General features: G+C 38.4%; 1 protein-coding gene across 1 annotated transcript; it reads left to right on the top strand.

The window, feature by feature from the left end:
• Window positions 1–1,464: 1,464 nt before the first annotated feature.
• On the top strand, window positions 1,465–18,520 carry LOC144642226 (uncharacterized). The gene is made up of 19 exons (XM_078501207.1): window positions 1,465–1,473; window positions 2,493–2,733; window positions 4,219–4,709; window positions 5,051–5,575; window positions 5,730–6,051; window positions 6,215–6,408; window positions 6,841–7,048; window positions 8,413–8,888; window positions 9,401–9,537; window positions 9,965–10,100; window positions 12,623–12,939; window positions 13,189–13,445; window positions 13,859–14,122; window positions 14,926–15,121; window positions 15,436–15,616; window positions 15,997–16,449; window positions 17,447–17,683; window positions 17,803–17,991; window positions 18,428–18,520. The coding sequence occupies exons 1-19, from the start codon at window positions 1,465–1,467 to the stop codon at window positions 18,518–18,520; spliced, it is 4,926 nt and encodes a 1,641-aa protein (XP_078357333.1).
• The last annotated feature ends 4,553 nt before the right edge of the window (window positions 18,521–23,073 follow it).

The raw sequence follows: 23,073 nt of genomic DNA, 5'->3' as shown, positions 1-23,073 counted from the left end.
GTTCCCAAGGGTCTTAGGACCCCAGTTGCTTGGGAACTGTTCCCAAGGGTCTTAGGACCCCAGTTGCTTGGGAACCAGGGAATGTGGTTGTGTTTCTTCCCAAGGGTCTTAGGACCCCAGTTGCTTGGGAACCAGAAATGTGGTTGTGTTTGTTCCCAAGGGTCTTTGGACCCCAGTTGCTTGGGAACCAGGGAGTGTTGTTGTGTTTGTTCCCAAGGGTCTTAGGACCCCAGTTGCTTGGGAACCAGGGAATGTTGTTGTGTTTGTTCCCAACCTCTCGTTGCCAACCAACTTACCTGTAATACTCTGCAAGATTCCTATTGGCAACTCGAGCACTTCACCCCTTACCCCTTTTCTCCCACTGAACTTGTTGTCTTGTTTTCATGTCATGGGTTGGGAGCATTAACATGTTAACATGATGTTAACATGTTAACCTGATGTTAACATGTTAACCTGATGTTAACATGATGTTAACATGTTAACATGATGTTAACATGTTAACCTTGATGTTAACATGTTAACCTGATGTTAACATGATGTTAACATGTTAACATGATGTTAACATGTTAACCTTGATGTTAACATGTTAACCTGATGTTAACATGATGGTAACATGTTAACCTGATGTTAACATGATGTTAACATGTTAACATCAGGTTAACATGTTAACCTCAGGTTAACATGTTAACATCAGGTTAACATGTTAACATGTTAACATCAGGTTAACATCAGGTTAACATGTTAACATCATGTTAACATGTTAACATCAGGTTAACATGTTAACATCAGGTTAACATGTTAACATCAGGTTAACATGTTAACATGATGTTAACATGCATATGTTAACATGTTTACATGATGTTAACAACATGTTAACATGTTAACATGATGTTGACATGTCAACCTGATGTTTACACGTTAACATCATGTAAACATGTTAACATATGCATGTTAACATCATGTTAACATGTTAACATCAGGTTAACATGTTAACATCATGTTAACATGTTAACATCATGTTAACATGTTATCATGTTAACACGTTAAAATGAATGTTAACATGTTAACATGATGTTAACATCTTGTTAACACTTTTAACATCATGTTAACATGATGTTAACATGTTTGATAACACTGTTAACATAAAAATATGCATGTTAACATCATGTTAACATGTTAACATGATGATGTCAACATCATGTTAACATGATGTTAACAGTTAACCTGATGTTAACATGATGTTAACATGTTAACATGACGTCACTACCCGAAAACCGGGTAGTGATTTTGATTGGTTGAATTAAAAATTATTTGCATAATTATGTGAAATTATGACGCGCGAGGATTGTAATTTGAAAACGTTTGCAAAGAGTTTGAAAGAGTTCACCTTCCCAGAAATGAATTTATTAGTCAATTACCTTGAGTTTATTACTTTACTAGTTTACCTACGGATGAAGAATAGTAATGGAACCGGTAGGTTTTAAGTTGGCAGCATTTGTCACTTCGACATGCAGTGTTTTGCCAAATTTATACGTATTCTTGTTTTGACAACAAAGCCGCTCGACATTGTCCTGCAGCCTCGGTGAACCAGTGATACCACGGTGAAGTAGGACATTTTTGTATTGAATTCCTTTTCTTCATGCCTCTGTAACCGTATAAATCGATTCATTTAAGTACTCACGAGTGTGTTGTATTTGTCCGCTGCGTAACATATTATATTTTGATCGCTAGATAAAGCAAATCAGTTCAGATTAAATCGACGGTTCCGTAAAAGAGTATAGCCTGCAGTCGATTAAAATCTCATCCATTTGTCTCAAGTTTTCAACAGTTTACTATTAAAAAATTTTTATACCCTGTAATCCTCTATTAAAGCCCTTATTTCTTTCACAAATTCATGGCCTCGACAGAAACTTTTCCGCATGAATTAAACCAAAGTGTAGTGACGTCACCGGACGGCATTAGGGCCAGATGTGTTCAGCGTCCCTTCTGGGGAGTAGGCGACCACAGAGGGATGTCTGAAATTCAGGCTAGGGATCGTGCCCTTTTTGCCCGGTTTTATAAATGTTCTAAAATAAGTTTCCGGGGTTTCGCGTTATGTAGATAGTTTAACGCTGACTATTTTTTAGATGTTTATCTGCTGTGATTTTTTCAATCGATTTGTTATTTAAATAGGCCTTCAGCAAAGGTGGTTAAACTGTTCAAAATGTTGCGAAATAACAACAAAGCGTTAAATATTTCAAGGAAGTTGTAAGATTTAGAAGATGACAACAAGTAACAAAAAATTTCCAAACAATAAAAGCAGCTAACGATAAAGACAAATGTCAGTTTAAACAGTAATAATAATACAACAATTGTTCTATACTGATGCACTGTATAAGTTTGTTCCGTTTAAATTCATCCGGGGACGAAACTCATTTCGGTTCTCATGTAAACGGGTTCTAAGAAATAAAAACCTGCTTTTTGTCGTGACTGAGCCATAATTTTCTTAACAGCAACCGCCACAGTTTCCTCGACTATCCTCTCCGCCATCCGAAATCAAGCCTCACTATGATGTCGTGATCGTGGGGTCTGGGTACGGGGCATCCATCGCTGCCAGTCGCTGTGCCAGAGCAGGACAGAAGGTTTGTGTTCTGGAACGAGGCAAGGAGTGGTTACCTGGAGAATTCCCCGAAACATTCTCAGAAGCTTCCAAGGAACTTCAGATTTCGATTGGAGGAAAGAAACATATAAAAGGTGTTGTAAAGGGCAGGCAAAAAAATTAGATAAAAATAGATCAAGCTGAATACTGAAACCAAAACGCTAATACAAACTGTCACAGCTCCATATTTTGACAGTAAATACCAATCGAGGCTGAGGCCCTTGCTGGGGTAAACGGACAAATGGTTCCAACTTTTGACTCAGTTCTTAAAGGAGCTACGTCGCCGACTACGTTCCTAAAAAAAAGGCCAAATTTTTCAAGCTTTTTGCCTAATTGCATAGTTTCTTGTTTTAGGCCACAGAAAATCAGGGGTTTATGATTACTTCGTTGGGGAATTTACCTTTTAGAAAACTATATTCTGTGGGTTGCCTCAATTAAAAGTAATATCTGTTAAGTACTAAAGGCAAACGACAACATCACACAGGTCTGACAACCGTTTTAAGGCTGCCAGTAAACATTTTTAATAAACATGCACTATTGGTGTTTTTCAATTTTATCTCACATAACCTAGCTAGTACGTTCTTTCCTATTGAGGCCCGTAACCAGGATTTTTCATGGGGGGTGCGTATGAGCGCCTCCGGCGCGAACACTTGAGTGCTGCAGGCGCGAAAACGTAGGGGGGTGTGGGGGAAATCCACCCCCAGGAAATTTTGAAAAAATAGGTTATCTGAGACAGCATTTCGTGAGATTTGAAGACAGTTTGTAAGGACACATGGCAGGTAAAAGTGAACGTAGCAACGACAATAATCTAGCTGGTACATTTTTTAAATTTAAAAACGTACTTTTTAGAAACAAAACCTTGTAAACTTAATTTATAATGAATAGCTAACAATGACGGCAGTACATAAAAGGAAGGCAGGAAAGAGATAGGTTTCTTTATTTCAGTGTCAAATGGTAATTAAATAAATCAGCCTGAGAGTCGGTTTGTTGATCTTTAAGCACTGTGGAAAGCTCCAACCTTCTTGGGTGCTTCCAAACCCAACAAGTACCTATAGCCGGACGCAGACGTATTTCCGGCTGTCGTTCCATTGCCGAATCAATAAAAAACGTCTGCGTTCCGCAGGCTAACAAGTACCCAGTCTCCTCTTTTTTTCTAGCGCCTGGGAATATTAATGGAACTTCGAACGATGAAGAACATTTGGTAGAATGTATAGTTGAAATTAACCACAATTAATCACACAATTTGGTCAAAAATATACCACACGGTGGTATATATACAGTGGTAATGGTGGACCTTCAACCCAAAGGACCATATTGAATGTAAACAGTGCAGGAGTACAGGAATACCATTTCCTGTTATTAACTGTTATTATTTATTTATTTATTTATTATTTTGATGTTTTTTTTTTCACAATGAGCGGACTTCCAAGGCTCGTGGGGGGGGGGGTGAGGACGCACCCATCGCACCCCCCTCCCCCCTCCCTACGGGCCTGACAGTACTTTTGGTTTACGATGTGATCAGGCCGCTATGATTCATTGCCAGAACTTTAATTCATTTGTTTGTTTTTTGTTTTTTACAGGGAATTCATCAAATCTTTACGAGCTTTTCGTCGCTGAAAACTTATCAGTTTTTCAAGGGTGTGGCCTTGGAGGGGGCTCCCTTATAAACGCAAATGTCGCGCTTGACAGCGACCCTGCTGTTTTCAGTGATCCTGTATGGCCACAAGAGCTTAGAGATGATCTCAAGAATTTTACAAGCGTCGATCGGCAACACGTACTAGATATGTTGAAGCCAACCCCATACCCTGATCACTACCCAAAGTTACACAAATTGGAGCGAATGAAGGAAGGACTCTGTGAATTCGACATTGAAGACACGGGCAAGATGTTTTATAAGCCGCCTTTGTATGTTACGTTTGAAGACACGCCTGCGAACCATGTGGGAATACCGCAGCCCAAATGTACTGCATGTGGAAATTGTGTCGGTGGTTGCAACGTTGGTGCCAAGAACACACTAAACATGAACTACCTGCCAGACGCAAAGGCTCACGGAGCGAAAATATTTACTGAGGTAACTATTGAACCTTTTTATGTTTTCTATAAACCAAAAATACCAAATTTAGTCTGGTAAAAATCACTGCTGTGAAAGTGAGCGATACCGGTGCATGCGTAGCTCTACCAACTGAGCTATAAAGTGTAAACGCTAAACAATGTAATTACTTAAAAATTGCTAACACACTGCGAGGATCATTTTATTAATTTTATCATTTACCCGCAGTTCACATATATATCTTTCATATATTCACTTTGTCAATTCTAATTGTATTTATTTACATTTTATTCGTCACGTGTCAGCTCAAGATTCATAAAAAGTTTCTAAAGTCTTAAACAACATAAACGTTTCGTTTCCAGGTGGAAGTTATAGCAGTGACGAAAGCCTGCGACTCTTCTGATTGGCTAGTTTCATACAAAAGACAGCACACCGGCTGCTTTGATGTCGATGAGCAAATCGTCAGAGCCTCCCACGTCATTCTTGGCGCAGGCGCACTAGGCTCAACTAAAATCCTGCTTCGCTCAAAAGACCGCGGTCTTGACGTCTCAGATCAACTCGGAAAACGCTTCACTACAAATGGAGATGTGTTGGGGTTCAGCTACAACGGCGACAAAAAGGCGAACGCAATTGGAATCAAAACAAAGAAGGAATCAGATACAGAAGATAAGAAGAACGACAGTTATGAACCGCCTGGGCCTACCATAACCTCTGTTATGGATTTCAGAAAAATACTGGATGGAAATTTTAAAGATCATATTGTTGTCGAGGATGGGAATATTCCCTCTATTGCAACCCTACCATCATCCGGCATACTCAGCGTTTCAGCGAAAGTGCTGGGAAAGGACAAATTTCCCAGTGAAGAAAAAATGGGAAAAGTTGCTCAGGTAAACAAAGCAAAAATAATTTGGGAAATAAGGTATATACAGAGGCAAAAAGGCTTTATTTGCCACGATGTGATAATAAGTATAAATATGTAACAGTTTAACATTCCAAATTGTGTGCTTAAAAGCATCTATGTTATAATCGTCTTTTTTTAAGGAGCTCCAAGGTAAAGGCATGGACAACACTCTCACCTTTGTCTGTATGAGCCATGATGACGCTGGTGGGCAAATAACATTTGACAAAAACAGCGACAACATTGACATCGAGTGGAAAGAAGTTGGACGTGGCCCGAACTTTGACCGTGTGAACGAGGCTCTAGAGAAAGTCACAAAAGGACTGGGAGGGAGTTTTGTTAAGAACCCCGTGTGGACAGAAGCGTTGGGCAAAAGTGTCGTCACTGTTCATCCATTGGGTGGGTGCCCAATGGGTGCATCTGGACAGACAGCTGTTGTTAATCATGCTGGACAAGTATTTGAAGGTTGGTTACAATTACAATAAGTTACTATTCTTTCAAATTTTAAAAACTGTCTGTGAATGACTTTTCTTGTTTGAACGATCCACAAGCAAAGCTATGAAACAAAGACCTTGGTACGGACCTAAACAAAGTTACTATTTGTTTATCCATTGTAATATCATAATAGGAGACTCAGACGAGCCCCTGGATGGTCTGTACGTGGTAGATGGAGCTATTCTTCCTCGAGCAGTCGGCATCAACCCAACAATGACAATAGCTTGCCTGGCCGAACGCTGCATGAGGCTCATGGCCGAGAGAGAGGGATGGATAATAGACTATGACACTTTCATTCCTTTAGGTGAGAAAGAAGAAAGAATAAATGTAGAAATTAAAAAAATAAGATTCTTTTTCCTTTCCAAATACTTGCTTTCCTCAGCTTATTAAGTTCTTGTTTTAACAACATTTCATCACCATCGAGCAAATGCAAGACTGAAAACTCATTTCACATTGCAACTGCAAACTATTTCCAATGTGTTTAGTTTCACATTACACTTTTATCAGACACTCGCCAAGCACTGCTGAAGAATATTCATTTCTAAGCTGCCTAAGCTACGATAACAATGACATCAACACTAATTATTTAACTACTCTAATTAGTCTAATAAATAAATTTAATACTTTTTGCACTGTGGAGTGCTACCCTCATAAAAAATTGTGTCGATGCCATTAAAGTTGATTAAACTTTTTGAAAAATATTAAAAGTATCTTAAGTTGCTAATTTTTTTTCTAGATCACAGAACATTTAAAAAACAGAAACCAGGTATTCGTTTCACAGAAAAGATGATCGGGAATTTTGAGCCCACAAGAGATAAGTACAGCAGCTCACCATGTGAGTTTACACTCACCATAGAGAGTGATGACGTTGAACGTATGATTGACTGGGATCCAGCTCACTCGGCCAAAATTTCTGGCACGGTTACTTGTCCAAGTTTATCAGAAGGGGCAATGACTATTTCACAAGGTAAGTAAATGTATTTATCCATCAGTAGCGACTGTATAACATTCACGGATTTAAGCCATATTTTGACCTCACAAAAATGGCCAGCAAAGGAACATTTTTTTAAAGATAACACTGAGAGAAAATGCCAAATAAGGTGCAGATGAACAAAATATGATTTAAACAGAATGCGTTATGTGTTGCGGCCGGCTGAACAGTTTTCAAAGTTAATCTCGTTTAGTTGTAGCTTTTAACCTTAACAGCTAAGAGCCATACTTGCTTGTAATGAAGCTATGGTTGTTTTAATTTCTTGGCTATTATAAAAGTCAAGTTTCATAACAAGTATTTTGCAAAACTTAATCCGTGATACAGTCCCTTGAACTGTATGGTAGTGTTTTGGGTTTATTCTACTTTTTTATCCCTACCAACAAACGCCTCTTGTAAGCGAACACTTCATTATGATTACAGCCACATACAAACACTCTATTTTTAACCTCCCATAGTCGAAAACCTTTCATAAGTCGAAATAGTTTCTGGTCCCATGGGTGTCTCCTGAAGGGAGGTCCTGCTGCACAAAAAATATAATGCAGCCATAAAGGAATACGCAAATAATATTTTGAGATGTTTGTTTAAAAAGTCGGTGAGTTATATCACTCAGCGTATACGATCTTAAAAGAAATAACTAAAATAATAAATTAAAAGGAAAAGACTTCGAAGACTTTGTTTGCAACTCGCACAAAATTTAAATTTTGAGTGTCTTATAATATAATAATAATAATAATAATAATAATAATAAAATAATAATGACAATGCTAATACTTGAAAAGTAATTAAAACTATTGTTTTTATTATTATTATTATTATTATTTTTATTATTTATGAAAAAAAGTTTATTCGTCAATCTCTCAATTACAATCAATCTCTAATAATAATTTATACACATTCTGAATAAAAAACTTATTATATTTCAAATAATAATAATATTATTATTAAAAAATGAAGAGAAGATCCTCGCAGTTATGAACACAATTTAAGCAGTTGCGAAAGGCTTTTTTTTTTTTTTCAGGCTTAATTTTCGCAACTGCTAAAGTTGTGTTCATAACTGCGAGGAACTTCTCTTCATTTACTCTTCATCCGCAGTTCAAATATATGATTTCATATATTCATTATTTCAATATTAATTATTATCATCATCATCATCATCTTTTTTTATTTTAATTATTATTATTTTATTACAAGACACTTAGAAGGAAAATTCGATTTGAACCAATGCAACGAAAGTAAAGTCCACGACCTTTTGCAGTTCATGAGGCAGATTTTTTTCCAAGTACGTATCTTATGCCAGGAGTGAGAAATCACTTTAACAATTTTATATCTCCATTCAATAGGGCAGTTTAAACTGTTCAGTAAAAGTGCCGAACATGTGGAGACGAAAGAAATGGTCTACAAAATGATTCTCACGGGTCACAAAGGACAACAATTTGCCTTCCAGGGCGTCAAGTTGATTCATAAAGATCATGCTGGAGAGATTGGATTGAGCGACACAACGACTTTATTTGTTACGATCTATTCAGGCACAACATTCTGGGGAATTCCAGTGGGAAAAGCGAAGTTATTCATTTCGCTGCCAAACTTCGCAAAGCAACTGGCAACGCTGGAAGTGACAAACACAAAAAGCAGATTGAAAAAATTGAAATGGATTTCACGATTTGGCTCGTTCTTTACGCGAACCATCTGGGAATCATACGGCCCTGTGACGTCAAAGAATTACCTACTGAATCCCAATGCTCCTATCAGGAAGAAGAGACCCCTGCAGTTGAACGGGGCCACCCCTGAGGTGCACAAATGCGTCACAGAAGACAAGGTACGCTCTTTATGAAATAAGATGAACCTGTGCACGGGAGCTCAGGGTTCAAATAGAAAATAATAAGTAATTCCGAATCACTAAGTAGTGTTCTTTGTAACGAAAATTTTTTCAGATTTATCTTTCAGATGAAAATAAGAAGCTCTTTTGACATTTACAGGCCATTTTATGACTACTAAGCTTTTATCTTTGTTCGGTGCAATTAGATCAAAGTCTCGGATATGTCCCTAAATTCTGGGTGATTTTTGATTATTAGTAGCTGTTTCTTCCCTCTTTTGGTGGCAAATCTCATAAATGAATAGTTTTAAATGTTAAAAAAATATACTTTAGCAAGGTATATATTTTTTTTCATTTAAAACTGAGATACAACCAAACCGGATGCGAAAATGTCATAAAAACTTGCCTTGGAAAAAGTAAAGTGAATTATTATTTGTTTAATGAACTTTAAACTAAATGTTTGTGCTTCACAGACACCAGTTTAAGTTACCAGACTGTTCTGATTTGTTTAACAGGTTGAGTTAAAACTGACTCGATACAAAGGAGGAACCAAAGGGCCCGTTATCCTGTTTCACGGTCTCGCAATGAGCAGAGGCAATTTTAATCTGGACACTATTGGGACCAACTTGACTGAGTACCTAGTGCAACACAGGTACGATAATTCCGATTTTTATCGACTGAAGTGAACAATCTTTGGATGAAATTTCAGTTACCGGCAAGCTATTCCTGTCTGCCCAGAACCAGACGTTATGGTCTGGTATAAATTATGCTAATTACATGACGTGACAACTCTGGGAGTAATGGTGCTGTTGTTTCTGATTGGACAATAAAAATCGGAAACTCTTGAGTGCTTTTACTAATATTTGCCAAAATCAGCAATAGTAATAATAATAATAAAAATAATAATAATAATAATAATAATAATAATAATTTTATTTATAAAAAAGGTTCTTATTTGTGCACATTTTAAATTCTAAATGCGCTAACATTTTTATTAGTTCGTTTTTAACTACAGGAGCTATTGTAATTAGCCATTAACCAAACAATTAAATACAAATCATATTAATAACCTCTTTTAGGTATGACGTATGGTTAGCTGATTGGCGAGCGTCATGTGATCTGCCCTGGGCCGTGTATAGTGACTACACACTGGACGACTGTGTTAAATATGACTGCCCTGCGCTGATCGACAAAGTGCTGGAAATAACAAAACAGGTAAGCAATAACACTTGATGATCAGTTTATCAGCACGCTGGTAAGGTGTAAACCATAACTTTTTACTTATTAACACTACCTGCACTACCCTACCCTGTACTACCCTGCACTATGTTCAAAAACTAGGTCATGTGCTTGTGCAGTACAGTATGGGGCCCAGTTCTCGGCCGGGTCCAGTTCTCGGTCACTTTGTGTTCAACGCGTTTTTTCGTGCCGCAGTTGAATTAAAAGAAAAAGTTATTTCCATCAAACGGTAGATTGATTATTGTGCTCTAAGTATCTTGAGTTTGATCCTTTAATTCGCCATAGAAAGCACACACGTCGAGTTTACGCGGAGGTAGGTGAATTTGTTTTCCCGAAAACTTGTTTGTTTAAGGCTCCTTAAACATCGCTAGAAATCGCAGACATTGGAGTCGGCGAGTTTTGATGCATCGTACATTACCTGTACGTTAAACTTGGTAATTGCCACTGATTTGAAAGCCTGACTTTGGGCTCATATACATCGACGATGATACACAAGAATGAGGCCTACATAGAGGAAGATTTTGTGTAGTGGGAAAACCACTGGTCCAAAATATTGCACGATAATAAAACTGGAGCAAAAAAGCTACAAATCAAATCTAATCGGAAGGAGATGTAAATCGTTTGGTGAGTTAGATTCATGTATAGTTATATCAAATCTGCTTGCACATTTTTCCGATCACATTTAGTTTGCCGATAATCTCTGTTTATAATCTTTAATTTCGCCATACACTCCTCCTCTACGCCTTATAATTTTGGTCTCAAAAACTGTTCGCAGAAAACGTTCATGAATACAAATGAAATTCGAAGTCTGCACTTCAATTCTTGTACGGTGTGGTGCTTAATACTATTGTGTTCCGCTTGCACATTTTTACATTTGTTTATTTGTCAAGAAATATTTAATTAAACATTTCATTCTCCATACATTTTCTTTGTAATCCTTGCGTTCGCTTCTACGGTTAATGTACCGCAGGACATACTAACCGCGGACTCGGAGGTCCGTGATTTCTGGAGATGATTCATGGATGTAGTTAAATTCGTACTTTATCCAAAAGCCCCTACCAAAGGAGCTAATTTTTTGCATTTGAAACGTAGAATAACAAGAGGAGGCAGCGTGGCCGAGTGGTTAGAGCGTCGGACTTGTGATCCGGAGGTCGCGGGTTCAAGTCTCGTTCTGACCACTAGCTGGTGTTGTTCTCGGTAGGCCCGAGTTCAACTCCTCGGCTGCGTTTGTAAATAGCCAACTGGTCAGCCTCCTGCCAGTTGGGATTTTTACAATATTTGTTTCACATTGGCCCTGAAAAACCCCATTGCGGGAGTGGTCAATTAAGTATATTATTATTATTATTATTATTATTATTATTGTTATTTCACGCAATCATTAAAAATACAAGCACCGATAAAAAGGATTAAGAATTAAAAAAAGCTATATAAAAAGGTACAATGTCTTTGTATAAGCGAGAATTAAAATCTTAAAATTATTATTATTGTTATTATTATTATTATTGTTATTATTATTATTATTATTATTATTATTATTATTATTATTATTATTATTAATTCGGCTTTCTGCTTAATTTAACTTTTCGTTGAAGCGTTTCGTTGTATTTTTTGGCCTTAATCTGCTTCGAAATTTTTTCGTTCGACTTTTGCGTATTTGCCAGTTCTCAGCCACCCTGCTCGCTATCACAGCTAGCGCTTTGGTTTTTAATATATTTACATCTGCTGCAGCCAAAATGAAAGAAAGAAAATTTTAAAAATAAAGTTCAATTAAATACCTAAATTTTAAGCTGACTCTTGTCTTGTCTACTATTTCTACAACACCTAACTCTTTCAAGACCTTTTCACTGCAAAATAAACCATCTAAATGCATTGGTCACACAACGCAATTCTGCGGTTTTGCCAGAACCTACACATAGGCAAGCAACTAGGCGCGTTAAAAACCTTCTTTTCTAAAGCAAAACAAAGCCTCATAAAAATAATTTGGGATCAACATAACATATATAAGTATACAGAGTGATTTTTTGACTGTGAAAATTAATTGAGTCTTTTTATACAGAAAATTACGCACAAGCTTTTTGGTGGCCGAGAACTGGACCCGGGTGGCCTAGAACTGGGCCAACAAATGGTGCTTTTTATTTTTATTATTGCTCGGACAAATTAATTATTGACCGGTCGATAGCTTTACACCAAAACGCTGAATGATGAAGCTACCTCTGTAATTACAAGTTTACGTCTGAAGTGGCCGAGAACTGGGCCCCATACTTTGTACAGGAGATGTGGATGCATATATGATAGTTATTTGTTAGATAAAATTAATTATTGAATAGTTAAAAAAATAATGTCGCTGAAGTCGACCTCAATAATGTGCTCACACCATTCAATTATTTGAAACTGACATATTCAATCTTTGGCGAGGCATAAATACATGTTAATATCGACTTCTAAACCAAAAAAGTCGATGAAGTAAAGTGTTTGACTGGTAACTTTCTTCCTTTCAGAAATCTCTTCAAGTGGTAGCACATTGCGTTGGTTCTATAATAAACTATGCAGCACTTCTTAGTGGCAGAACGACGGGAAAAATCAGAAACATGATCTCCTTCAATGTGGCAGCAAATACAATGAGCGGACAGTTCAATGAATTCAAGGTGGGATTCTACATTCCTGGAACGTTTGAGATGCTCGGAGTTTCTGGAATTGATGAATCCGCGGAAAATACAGCGCAAGTAATGGACAATTTATTAAATACTTTCACAAAGCATGTCAGTGAAAGTGTCATTCCGTACAAGGAAAGATGCCAGAGCCCCACTTGTCACAGGTAAACTGCTCCCCGTTAATATTTTCTCTTAGTCCTTATGTAGAGAAACGAAACAAAGTGATAGACCAAAGACAGGCTGTGAATTTGTCGACGCGTCAACTATTTACTCGCGCTTGTTTTAAGCCATTCTTACTATATAAGCACTATGGGAAAGAGGGACAGATCATTGTCTGCTGTAATCTTGGTTCTTGCGACAAACCTTTGTTATTCTGATTCTCTCATAACTGAGTGTTTCTATTTCTTCAACAGAATAACCTTCAGTTTTGGCCTTCTTTTTCAACACGCTAACCTGAATTCCTTGACTCATGAAGCTCTCCACGAGATCTTTGGTTACTATAGCATTAAATGTCTTAATCAGATGAGCAATTCACTGAAGGCGAAGAAATTCGTGTCTTATTCTGGTGAAAACATTTATTTACCTGATGTGGACCAGAAACAACGCCTAAAATCTCCAGATTACTTAGAAAAGATCGGACGGCTGGATTTCCCAATCACCTTCATTGTAGGTCAGGCCGCATTACTCTGCACACCCTTCATCGTTGACTCGGAAGCGAACTTTGACCTGGCATATAACTTTGTCGTAATACATTTCTTTTTCTTTTCTTTAGTCACCCAAAGCGAGCGCTTGTTTCCTGTCTCGGATGCCAAGGAGCTTAAGCGCAGATATTCACGAGGCACAAACATTAATTAAATCCTCCTCTTTTGGCGTCACGACTAGGCGGGCAGTAACGTCAAATCAAATACGCCGCAAGAACTTTGCCGTTTGTTTCCGTTTATAAGATAGGAAAAGAGCAAAAATGGAAAATTGGACGTCCGTTGCTTTCCATGATTCACCATCAAAGAGAAAACACGAAAAGGCTCGTATACGCCAAGGACGGTTGCTTATATTTGATATGCTTTATTTCGTCCTGTGTTCCAGGTGAGAACAACACAGTCTTTGTGCCGGAAAGCACCCGAACCACATTCGAACTGGTAAAAGAAGCGCATCCAAACCAAGAATACGATTGGATCCAGATTCCCGATTATACCCATTTTGATTTGATCCTGGGCAAAAATGCTGTGTATGATGTTTACCCACATGTTCTCAGGGCCTTAGACAGACATGCGTACGACAACCTGCATCTGAGCGAGGCCAAGCTAACCCGTATCTCCCAGGAGGCTATGGCCATGGAGTCCATGTCAGGTAAAGCTATTAGTTTTTATTTAACCAAAGCGCTACCAAGTACTTCATCTCGATGTACTCTTTTTCGAAGATTGGATAGTCTATAATCTTTGTTCCAGCGACACAAACTAACCCATTGGCTCCCGTGCCAGCCAAAACCAGCCTGGTAGAACGTTGCCCTTTGTTTCTCTTCTGTCGTCACCATCTTTGACTAAAAGGGCAACACTTATACTCAATCTCTACAGGAGAAAAAGGTCTTTCCAATGATACCCAGATCACAGCGATTGTATTAACTGAGCCTGGAATACACGCCAAAATGATCAGAAATTTGAGCGAAAAACTCGGAGTAAAATTTGCCTCGACCACCATTGGCTACACGATAGCAAGAATTTCCTGTTTGGACATGCTTTCTCGGGAATTGTTGAACTGCAAGCAAGCCCAGTGGAAGGCCAACAACTGCAGCCAAAAAGAGGGAAAAAGGAGAAAACGGAAGAGCGAGAAATAAAATCGAAAAACGAAAAGCGTAAAGTCGGTAGGGCACTTTCTGAACCGAGCAGCTTGAGGTAGAGTTAGGCTAAGCTCATATCTGACCATAAAATGACAACACTGTCCAATAAATACGCTTTTTTCAAATATTTCCTGGAATCAATGGATTCAGAGGCTAATAATAAGAACAATAATACTGAAATAAATTTACTGTAGCTTAAGATGAAACAATCAAAATTGTATGCCATAAAACTAAGGAGCAAATATGGATTGGAACTTGAAGTGTTTATTAGGTTCCTAGGAACTACTTAAACGCTCTTATTATATTCCAATGGTAGATTCTATTAAAGCCTCTGCCCCATGTACTTCACAACAGCTGGGATTGACATACGGGGATTCTGGAGATGATAACGAGTCGCAGCACAAGGTCATTCAGGAAGTTCTAGAAGAAGTCAATGCTGCTCCGCAAAGAGAATTCTTTTTGGCTTGGAAGTCTAAAGCAAAAACCAAAAACACATTCAAACAAGAACCAAGGTAAAAACAAGCCAACAACTTAACACAAAAAAACACTAACAGTCAGTAAGTGAAATGCGAAATGCGCGGAGTTAGTAGTGTTGTCTAACAATGCTTAGTTAGTGTTGGGACCAGAGAGACGAAGTAATTAGTTATAACAGATTATTATGGTATTTTTTTTGAAGTATTTTTTAAACATTTTTATTTGAATTCAAAGGTGAGTATGGTGAAGTTTCATTGCGCTTGCATTACCCTTAAAAAAAGTGAGATAAGAATACCAAAAAAGCTTATGTCACTCTTCTTGCTTTTCTTTATTATTTTAATTCCATTTCTAGTTACCAGCCGCCGGCTGGCACAGACGCAGAGCAAGTTGTTGTTCGTGAGATGCCACGCCCAAATGATCCCGTGAAAAACCTGATCATCTGCATGAGTGACCTTCACCTTGACTCACAATGGAGTGAAGGAATTCAGGAACGACTAGTTGGATTTATGGAACAACTTAAAAACATGGCAAAGGTGACATCATATCTTAATAGAGTTGCCAAATAACCTAAAGTTTAAGTTTCATGCTACATGTATTTATATCTGATCCTTTGTAATTATTACGTGACGTGTATACACATGTACGCAGACACTAATTAATATCAGTAATAACTATCGTAAGCTGATATTTAGTAACAATTAAAGTATCCCTGTCATGGAAACATTTGTTATTGAATTTCGGAAGCTGTAAACAATGACTGAATGTCGTGCACCAAGGGATCCGGAAACACTTTCTTAAGAACCTTCTAGAAAATAATTAGTAGAAGTTAAAAGAAGAGGGGAATGTAAGGCTAGCTAAGAAAAAAGAGATGGAAAAAATAGTTATTTCAATTTCTCTTTTTTATTGTTTCAAGGATACTCTCAATACGCTGATATTACTTGGTGATGTCTTTGAAATGTGGCTGGATCCTTACACTGTTTCTCCACAATCAAATCATGAACGAAAGGCCAAATGGAAGAAAAACGAAGTTTGCTCTCTATTTATCAGCTCCGTTCGACAGATGGCTAAAAATGATGACGTCAAAGTTTTCTACATCCGGGGAAATCATGACCACGAAATGGACGCCGGGACAGTCCGAGATCTGTTTGGCTCTAACGTAGAATTCATACCAGGAACACTCATCTACGTCATCAATAGCGATGACGGAAAACAGTATCGGGTGCGGTTTGCGCATGGCCATGACTGGGATGTCTTCAATTCCTACTCCGTTACAGAACCCAGTGACGAGCTATGCGGCAAGCCTATTGGTTATTACGTTGCACGTTCAGCTGCCACGTCTGACTCATCAATGAGTGAAGTGCAGCAGGTGGGTTGCATTTCCATCTAAGGCGTGTTCAGATGTGAGATCAACTTTTCACAAACTCATTTATAATTGATCGAGATAAAACAAAAGAAATCAGAACCGTGACAGTGGTTTGAAAGGTGACCTTAATTGTCGTAGATTTTTACGAATTTATGATTAGAAGAGAGACACTTGAGAGAGCGTATGAGCGCATTTTCAAACACCTTAATTGTTGTCCAAAGCAATCCGCTCTACATCGTATTTTCAACTCCCTTCTTAGGGTTTTAAAATGTGATGAAACACTAGTCTCTCGCGTTTAATATAATTATTTTGTCCTTTAAAATGTGAATATAAACAGTCATTATTGTTTGGTTCCTGCCCATGTCGCGTGACCCACAGAGAAATATAAAAGTGGAACCCCAGCTACTCTCTGTTAAAAGCAATGCACTTATTTTGGATTTTTACTAAAAAAAGAATCATTTTGCAACTTTTTCATGCCAAAATCCACATGATTAGGTTTTACTACTTACTTACTTACTTACTTTACTTACTTACTTACTTACTTACTTACTTACTTACTTACTTACTTACTTACTTACTTACTTACTTACTTACTTACTTACTTACTTACTTACTTACTTACTTACTTACTTACTTATGCTCATCGGGCCCATGAGTCCTCTTGAGACCGGTTTTTCTTTCTGTTTTTTTTTTTCGGTTTCCGCAATTAGATATTTTTACAGGGTGCGAGGATTATTTGCACGCCCAACCACCAACCTGGAGGACCAGTGACTACCATTTATTCTGGCCTCTACCCTTTGACCTGCCCACAAAGATTACACCTGCTGGGGGAAGACCCCCGACAGTATAGCTCTCAAGATCATTGAGGCACGCAAGCTCTCCCACCACGACAAGGCGGTAGTCTACAGGGAATATGATTAGGTTTTAGGGCATTTTAAATATCAAGTAAAGTCTTAGTCAATTTTTCACCAATGTATTCTGCATAATGTATCGTGTACAGATTCTCCATTCCGTGACTCGATCCATGCTGAATGGGTTACATCGTGACGTTATCGGTTCCTCCATTATTGAGTTGCTTGCAAAGAAGTCTCCACAGAGAAGATTCACAGAGTCGCTGATAGAAGCTGCACTGGAGAGGGATGTCTTCCTAAATGAGCACATTCTTTTAGAAGGAGGAAGGTCTATCAAAATGGAAAATCTCCTTAAGTCGAGATACTTTAAACGCCATGTTAAAAAGGTAAAAGACTTATCACACCTGAAAAATCTCTTAAACAGACAACAGACGCACATTTTGTCCTTACTATACAAGCCAGATATTTTTTAATAAAGTATTCATTTTTTTTCTTTTTTTCCTAGTTTGGTTCGAGTGATGCCTACAGCCTGCTCAAAGGTGCCCTGGGTAATTTTGAAGACTTTTTGTCTCGATGTGGCGAGGACGTGGTAGTACTGGGTCACACTCACGAATGGCGCGGAGAGACGATCAAAAGCAGAATTGGCAAATTGATTTACGTCAACACTGGATCATGGATTGATTATGCACATGCGGTAAATGTAAACTGCTTGAACCTTGACTCAAAACTGTACATACAGTATATTGCTAGTTATTGCTGGTTTCATACATACATGCAAAAGTGGAGTTACAAACTTTAAGTACAGACTGGCTCATACTAGCAACATAACAATAAAGAAAAGATTTTTTTCCTTAGTGCACTGGACAGAACAATTGAGGATTGGGTTTATTTTAAATATGTCTCCCAAAAACCGTATTTGTTTTACCAATGAAATTGATATTTGATGTCTGATGTGTATATCAAGAAAATACAAGTGACAAGTGGAATATTCCATAGCATACAACGAGAAAGTTTTGTGTAAATATTTTATACCATGCCATGGAAAAACGCTTATAATATCCCAATAATATTAATATCCCATCCCGATTGCAATAGAATAACATTTATACCATGTTTCATTTTCTTCACAGTTTTCCTACGCCAAAATCGTCCCTCCAAGAAAGTCCAAGCCAGGATTTGTTGAAATTCAACACGACTCGTTGAATTCCAACAAAGTGGTGTAAACTGATACCAGCCGTGTCCGCAGCTGCCTTAGCCACGTACACTGAGTGCTGTGGAGGGTGGTAATGCACTGTCTAGTCTAGTCTGTCACTAGTTTCGCGCGCGCAAGGTTATATTTTTTTCAAACCAGGAGTCCCCCCAAATAAAATTCACCAAATATACAGTAATAAAAAACTACGTCATCAAAAAACTAATGAATATTAAATCAGCACATAATTTATACAATATCATGGAAAATGAACATAACTCGATTGAAAAATGGGCATTTGGTTTGAGTCTCCGTATTAACGAGATAAAATAAAGGAATATACAGGTTGGGATTTCAGAATGTGGCCGTTGTTCATATTAACGGGGTGGCCGCATTAATGGGGTTTTATTGTAAGAAAATGTATCGGCGTTTCGCAGGGACAAAAAAGATACCGTAATAATGAGGTGGCCATATTAACGAGGTGGCCGTATAAGGCGGGGTTCCACTGTATTTCGATATTTCAATAAACTTAGCTTACTTTCAAGATGTAATTCCCAGCTACAAACTAACTTGCAGCCGCATAGAGTGAAGCACTCGGCGAATACTCTCAAGAAGCGTTCTTGGGATGATTTTTGGGAACATTTTTCTATCCCGCATTTATCATCAGTGTTTACACTCCTTTAAAAAGCAATTTAAGTGGTGGATAGAATAGTGTGAACTTGGGGAGAAAAAGCAAACTCTCACTTTGTTGATACCTTTCGCTATGTTTAAATCTCCACTGTTGAAAGTTTTTCTTCTTAATTTTATGTGGTACGGTATGTAATTTATGATACATTCCAGCTTGTGTAATGCAAAAAGCCCTGGTACACGGGGTTGGTAACGGAACGGTTATGCAAGGAAAGTTTCCATAACATTTTCCAGTAAACTGCCTCTGTTATATTGTAAGCTAATGAAACTTTTCTCGTGAGAGTTAAGATACTGTATTGAATGAAAAATAGAGATGACTTCTATTCAGGCAATGCCACGACAAAAATGTGGAACTATCGCATGGAATAACAAGTCTTACGAAACTTTCCTTGCAGTGCCGATGCAAGCAAAAATAGTGTCATGTAACAGGGGTTTCTTGTCATTAAATAAAAAGTGATAAGCATGAGCTTCTCAATACTGTGTATTGCTTTTACATAATGGACTGTGCAATAATTATCGGGAGGTGGGGGTTCTAAAACGAGTACAAAACGGCTTAAAGTTAACTTAATCCCCCTGTACAAAGGCTGAAATAACATCTCACTCCCTGAACTAGAGTTAACCCCCCCCCCCCCCCAACCCAGCTCCCATTGCAACAATTGAAACTACTGTATTAAAGATATGACAGCGAAACATGATGATAGTCTCTTCAGTGGCAGGACGTGCAAATTACAGACAGGGCTGTTTGGCCAGCACCGGCATAACTCAGACTATCCATGCTATAACAACAGGCATCCAAGAGAATATTGCATTAAACAAAAATAGATCGACACATGAAGAAAGATGATGAAAAAAGCAAAAAACAAAGGACAAAAAACAAAAAAAGCTTGACTGTATTTCTCTTATTGGGAGAAATGGCAATAGATTGTGAGTTCGACCCTGAGCAGTAGGTGTCCAAAAAATTGAGAAAAAGTCGATTTAGAAACACTTTCCATTTTATTTCGCTAACCGATAAAGCTTTTTTGAGAGACTTGTTGAAGTGCGACATAAGTAATGCACAGTCCCTAAAACTCTTTTAATTCCTTGAACTCCTAACCGGCACCGAACAACCGCAATCCAATAGTGCAAGCTGATAGCGTGAGTGAATCACTTCGCCAAAAAATTTTCATTTTTTGGCGCGCGGGGGTTTTGATGTACATTTCCACCGGCGAAGTTATAAAACAATCATTTCACGCTTTCAGCTGTGCGCTTTCGAGTTTTGGTGCACTTTGGGAAGTTTGGATAGCATGAAAGGAGCTAGCAATAGGCGAATCGAGGAAGTTGCCACGGTTAAAGTCTTGAATTTTTTAATTTTTATTTGTGTTCCTGTAAGCGGCTATACATTTCTAGTAAGTAAGTAAATATGAATAAAGTGTTTCTTTTTCTCAATATTCCCTAAAAATAGCATTTCCGGGCTTCTCTAAATTGCTTCTACGCTCAATTTGGCCCGCTGGCGGCTCGCACCTCCGGCGCTTCGCCATTGCCTCGGTTATTCGAAAATCTAGCTATGAGCCTAACTAGAGTTACTCGAGACGATACTCTTACGCTTCGTTCGTGCTCTCCAAACTTCCAGCATGCACCACAACTCGATAGTGCACGCTAAAGCATGAACAATAGTTAAATAGTAACATAACTTCACTACATGAAAGAAATACAAAAACCGTTATTTACAAGTGTAATTGCGCGCGCTGTGATTGGTCAGTGTGACTTCATTATTAAAGAAATAAAAAACGCACCCGAGTGCATTGTTGAGTTATATAAGCACGCGGGAATTTTTAAGAACACGAGAGAAGTGCATAGAGAAGCACGAGGCGCAGCCGAGTGCTTCTCGCACTTCTCGAGTGTTCTTAAAAATTTCCAAGTGCTTATATAACTCAACAATGCACGAGGAGAAAGTTTTTTATTTCTTTTATGAAATGTTAAAAAAAATTGCGCGCGCTAAAACTCGTGACGTAAGCAGCGTGCATTATAACTCGATAAAGCACGCGCGTGACGTATGCAGCGTGCTTTTTGGAGCTATAATGAATTCAAACTGACCAATCACAGCGCGCGCAATTACTCGGACATTTTATAAAGCTCCATAAAGCACGCTGCAGACGTCACGCTAGACTTGCTCCAAGTCGCTCGTTAGATTCGCAGGAGACCGCTGAATATAGAAAACGGAGGGCGCGCGCGGACATGAGAAACAAAATGGCGGAGGATCGTGGCGGAACGAGCGACTTGTCTCACCTGCAGCGCGCCAATTCTGAAATGTGGCGTCACCGGTGGATTTTTCCACAAGTGACGCCATCGAGATTATGTCAATCATATTGTATTGCGCGCGAACTTACTGAGCGCGCTGTGCCCGCCAACTTAGCGCGCGCTGCTCGCGAGAAACGCTTGCGTTTAACGTTTTACCTCTTCAGCAGACTTGTTTCCCTCTCACATCGGCAGTTTAAATCAGTTTTGGAACAAACAATACAAATGTTTTCTTCTGTGCCTGTCCCTTTAAAATCTTACAGAAATGAGAGAGCCATCAAGGGCCTTGAGTATGATTTCCCACGAAAAGGGGAAGAAAATCGCAATTTTAACACACGCCACAACGCGCGTCAGCTGCACACGGCGCACGAAACTGACGTCAACATGATAAAAGAAGCCAACTCAATGCACACGAAATGATGCAATATTTTCGCGGCAAAAAAACTTGAGCTAGAATCGATTTCCTGCAAGTGACACAAGTCGCTCGTTCCGAGCCATTCCTCTGCAAGTGTCATTTGTTTTCCTTCGCGCGCGCGTTCACAGAAATGAATCCCGCGCGATCTCTTGCGCGCGATTTCAAAGCGATTTTATTTAAGTGACTATAGATGCAAAGAAAAAACGAGCGACTTGGGGCAAGTCTAACGTCACGCGCGTGGTTTATTGAGTTATAATGCACGCTGCTTACGTCACGAGTTTTAGCACGCGCAATTTCTTTAACATTTCAAAAAAGAAATAAAAAACTTTCTCCTCGTGCATTGTTGAGTTATATAAGCACTTGGGAATTTTTAAGAACACTTGAGAAGTGCGAGAAGCACTCGGCTGCGCCTCGTGCTTCTCTTTGCACTTCTCTCGTGTTCTTAAAAATTCCCGCGTGCTTATATAACGCAACAATGCACTCGGGTGCGTTTTTTATTTCTTTATTAAAACTCGCGTACCGTTCTGAGATCCGCTGTAAGGACTTCTTTGGAAATAAAGTGAGCTTAAGTGAAAAAAAACATTACTTCTAACGAGAATAATATCTCATTAAATCTAGACAACAATTGAAATCCAGCTTCGCAACCGTTTAAAAATCGAACGCTTTCTCAAAGAGGAAGTCGGTTATACGAATAATCTATTCGTATCCAGTGCCTCTCGACCAGGGCATGGTTTTGACTTTTGTACGGCGCTTGATGGAAAAATACTTTTCTAGTTAAGGAGTTAACCGAAATGTCGAAAGATATACGTTAATGTTCAACTGGAAGACGTGTCGTGCGCCGTCAGTCAGTATCTGTTGTTGCTGCCTGTATTTTTTTTTCTTTAGCCGGCTTTTTTTACAGGTCTCAGTATAAAACAAAAATTGTGAACGAGAAGTGAAAATAAACAATGTTTAAAAAAAATGGCAATTTTGAATTGCTAAGTGACATTTCATTTTATGCAAAGTGCTTTCGAGTCTATTTTGCCATCCATGGTGACGTAAGAGATGAAAAGACCACCTCTTCCAAGCTTAAGCACGTTAAAAATCGAGTATTAAAGGAAACCTATGGTTTGAAAATCAGCTGTATCTCTGGTTCGAATTGTTCTACTAAGCTGAAGTTAATTTTTCCTGATTATAGCACTCGGCATTCCTTCTTCAAGTTATTGCATTCT

This window comes from Oculina patagonica, chromosome 2 (assembly GCF_052425735.1).
Source record: "Oculina patagonica isolate OP01 chromosome 2, crgOcupat, whole genome shotgun sequence".
Taxonomy (NCBI): Eukaryota; Metazoa; Cnidaria; class Anthozoa; order Scleractinia; family Oculinidae; genus Oculina; species Oculina patagonica.
The sequence above is the reverse complement of the archived record's forward strand: the minus strand, read 5'-3'. Positions and strand labels throughout refer to the sequence as shown.